At 49.3% G+C, this 2,501-nt stretch overlaps 1 protein-coding gene across 1 annotated transcript; it reads right to left on the bottom strand.

The window, feature by feature from the left end:
• Window positions 1-27: 27 nt before the first annotated feature.
• Window positions 28-2,103, bottom strand: FOXG1 (forkhead box G1). The gene has a single exon (XM_017803691.1). It carries the CDS (start codon window positions 2,021-2,023, stop codon window positions 650-652), a length of 1,374 nt encoding a protein of 457 aa, XP_017659180.1. The 5' UTR covers window positions 2,024-2,103; the 3' UTR covers window positions 28-649.
• Between the last annotated feature and the right edge of the window lie 398 nt (window positions 2,104-2,501).

The following is a 2,501-nucleotide window of genomic DNA, read 5'->3' as shown; positions in this document are numbered from 1 at the left end:
CGTTGCTGTTTTTTTAAATTACTCCGTACACTGAGTGCATTTTCTAAAACCCAATCTTTGGTCTAAAAGTAAACAAACAAAAAAAAAAAAAAAAAAGGGAATGAAACCCCAAAAAAGCAGTTCGGTAAAGAAAATAATAAAATAATAAATGGCCAAAAGTAGTTCTTGGGCATCATTCAGTATTAATTCTGCTTAAATACAAATTACATTTTAAGGGTTTTTTATAGTTTTCATAAATTTAGTTTGGTTTTGGTTTCTTTTCTTTCTTTCAAGGTCTGCACCCACCGACATATCCATGATAACTTATAATACTGCAAACATGGAGAATCGGGCGGTTTTTAGTGATAGACTTATCATATTTGAATAAAAAAATTGCAAAAGCAGTCACTATTTAGATACACATTCTACTATAATTTTGTCTTCCAAACTTCATAGACTACAATGCAATCTCCCCACATTGCACCTTGCTGACACTCCTCACCTTGGTGGAATAATAAACAACCCTAAAGACTGAACAAACGTACAGAAAAATGGGGGACTTAATAAAAAATACCTGGACTTTTTTGTTTTGCTTTTTTTTTTCCTTTTAATTATCATTTACAATGCAAATGTGTGTAAAATGTTCACTTACAGTCTGATCCCATGGATGTTAATGTATTAAAGGGTTTGAAGAAGACCCCTGATTTTGATGTGTGAAATAATCAGAAAGTCCTCCGGAAAGTCCCGTTGTAAAACTTGGCAAAGAAGGTCTTAAGGACTCACAGGGGAGAGTGGAGGGCGCCTGTGGCGACGTGGAGGAGGAGGCTGCCCTGGCCGTCATTGAAGTGCTGCTTTGAGAAGTCATTGAAGGGTGAGGAACATGGGGGAAAAAGTAACTCGTCTGTCCTGCTAGGAGATTTACAGAGCAGGGGTTTAGGGAATAGGTGCCAGAGCAGGGAACTGACAAGCCACACGGCACTGAGGCGGCCAGAGCTGCTGCTGTGAGGTGATGAGTGGCATAAGGTATCTCTCCATTGACTAGTCTATCAACACTTAACCCATTAGACGTGGAAAAGGAGTGGTTGTTTCCCAAGGAGTTTTGAGTCAACACTGAGCTGTAGGGCATGGGGTGGCTGGGGTAGGCAGACGTGGTCCCATTGTAACTCAAAGTGCTGCTGGCCCGGGGGTGGTGTAAGGAGAGGAAGGGGGACATAGGCCAGTACAAGGATCCTGCCCTATCCATGAATGTCAGTCCGGTGGACGTGAGCCGGGCGCCCCGCTTGAAGGCCAGCTTGGCCCGAGAGGTGGTGGAGCGACGGCGAAGCTTGCCGGTGGTACCCCCAATGAAGACATCGTCGCTGGAGGGGTCCAGCATCCAGTAGTTCCCTTTGCCCGGGTCGTCGTAGTGGCGGGGAACCTTGACGAAGCACTTATTGAGGGAGAGGTTGTGGCGAATGGAGTTCTGCCAGCCCTGTTTGTTCTCCCGGTAGTAGGGGAAGTTCTTCATGATGAACTCGTAGATGCCATTGAGTGTGAGGCGCTTCTCGGGGCTCTGCCGGATGGCCATCATGATAAGCGCGTTGTAGCTGAACGGCGGCTTCTCGTACTTGCCGTTCTTCTTCTCCCCCTCCTTCCCGCTCTCCCCGTCCTTGGTCCCCTCCGCTGCCCCCTTCTTCTCCTCCGCCGCCTTCTCCTTCTCCTCCAGCTCCGCCGCTACCGCCGCACCCGCCTCGCCTTTGCCCGCCAGCATGTCCGCCTTGGCCACCTCCAGGGCGCCGGAGGCGGTGGCGGCGGGGGGTGGCAAGAGGTGCTGCCCCTTCTCCTCGTCCTCCTCCTCTGCTGCGGCCGCTCGCTGGGGCTGCTGCGGCGGCGGGTGGTGATGGTGGTGATGGTGGTGGTGGTGGTGATGGGGGTGGTGGCTGTTGTGGTGGCTGTGGCTGCTGTGGTTGTTGTCGCTCTGGACGGCTTCGGGCACCAGGCTGTTTATGCTAAAGGAGGATTTCGGCAGCATTTTCACTTCCTTCCTATCTCCCATGTCCAACATCACACACTCGTCTGAGGGGGAAAGTTGCAGCGGCCGAGGGAGCTGCGCGCGGGGCGGCGGCGGAGGTGGCGGCCGGAGCGGCGGCGGTGGCCGAGGCGGCGGCGGCGGCGGCACCACCGGCAGCGGCAGCGCAGTTGGACCGCAGTCTCAAGCACTGGCAAGTCATGTAGCACAGACAGGAACCGCCGGGGAGGGGAAAAAAATAATAGTCATAATAATCACCGATCAGAGAAAAATCAAGCCGAGTCGGAGCGGAGGAAGAAAAAAAAAAAAGATTTAAAAAAGGGGAAAAAGCCCTCTGAAACCCAAAAAAAAAAAAAAAAAAAAAAAAAAAAACAACCTGAAACCTTCTTGTATTATCTAAAAATTCTTAGAATAAGTACATGGTAAAAGGAAGGCGTCTTACTCATGAAACCCAGCATATCCATATGCACACACATACGTTTGTGTCTGTATATATATATATATATATATATAT

The sequence above is a fragment of the Lepidothrix coronata genome, unplaced genomic scaffold (assembly GCF_001604755.1).
Source record: "Lepidothrix coronata isolate B3197 unplaced genomic scaffold, Lepidothrix_coronata-1.0 Scaffold2433, whole genome shotgun sequence".
Taxonomy (NCBI): domain Eukaryota; kingdom Metazoa; phylum Chordata; class Aves; order Passeriformes; family Pipridae; genus Lepidothrix; species Lepidothrix coronata.
Note: the sequence above shows the minus strand (reverse complement) of the source record. Positions and strands in the feature narration are given on the sequence as shown.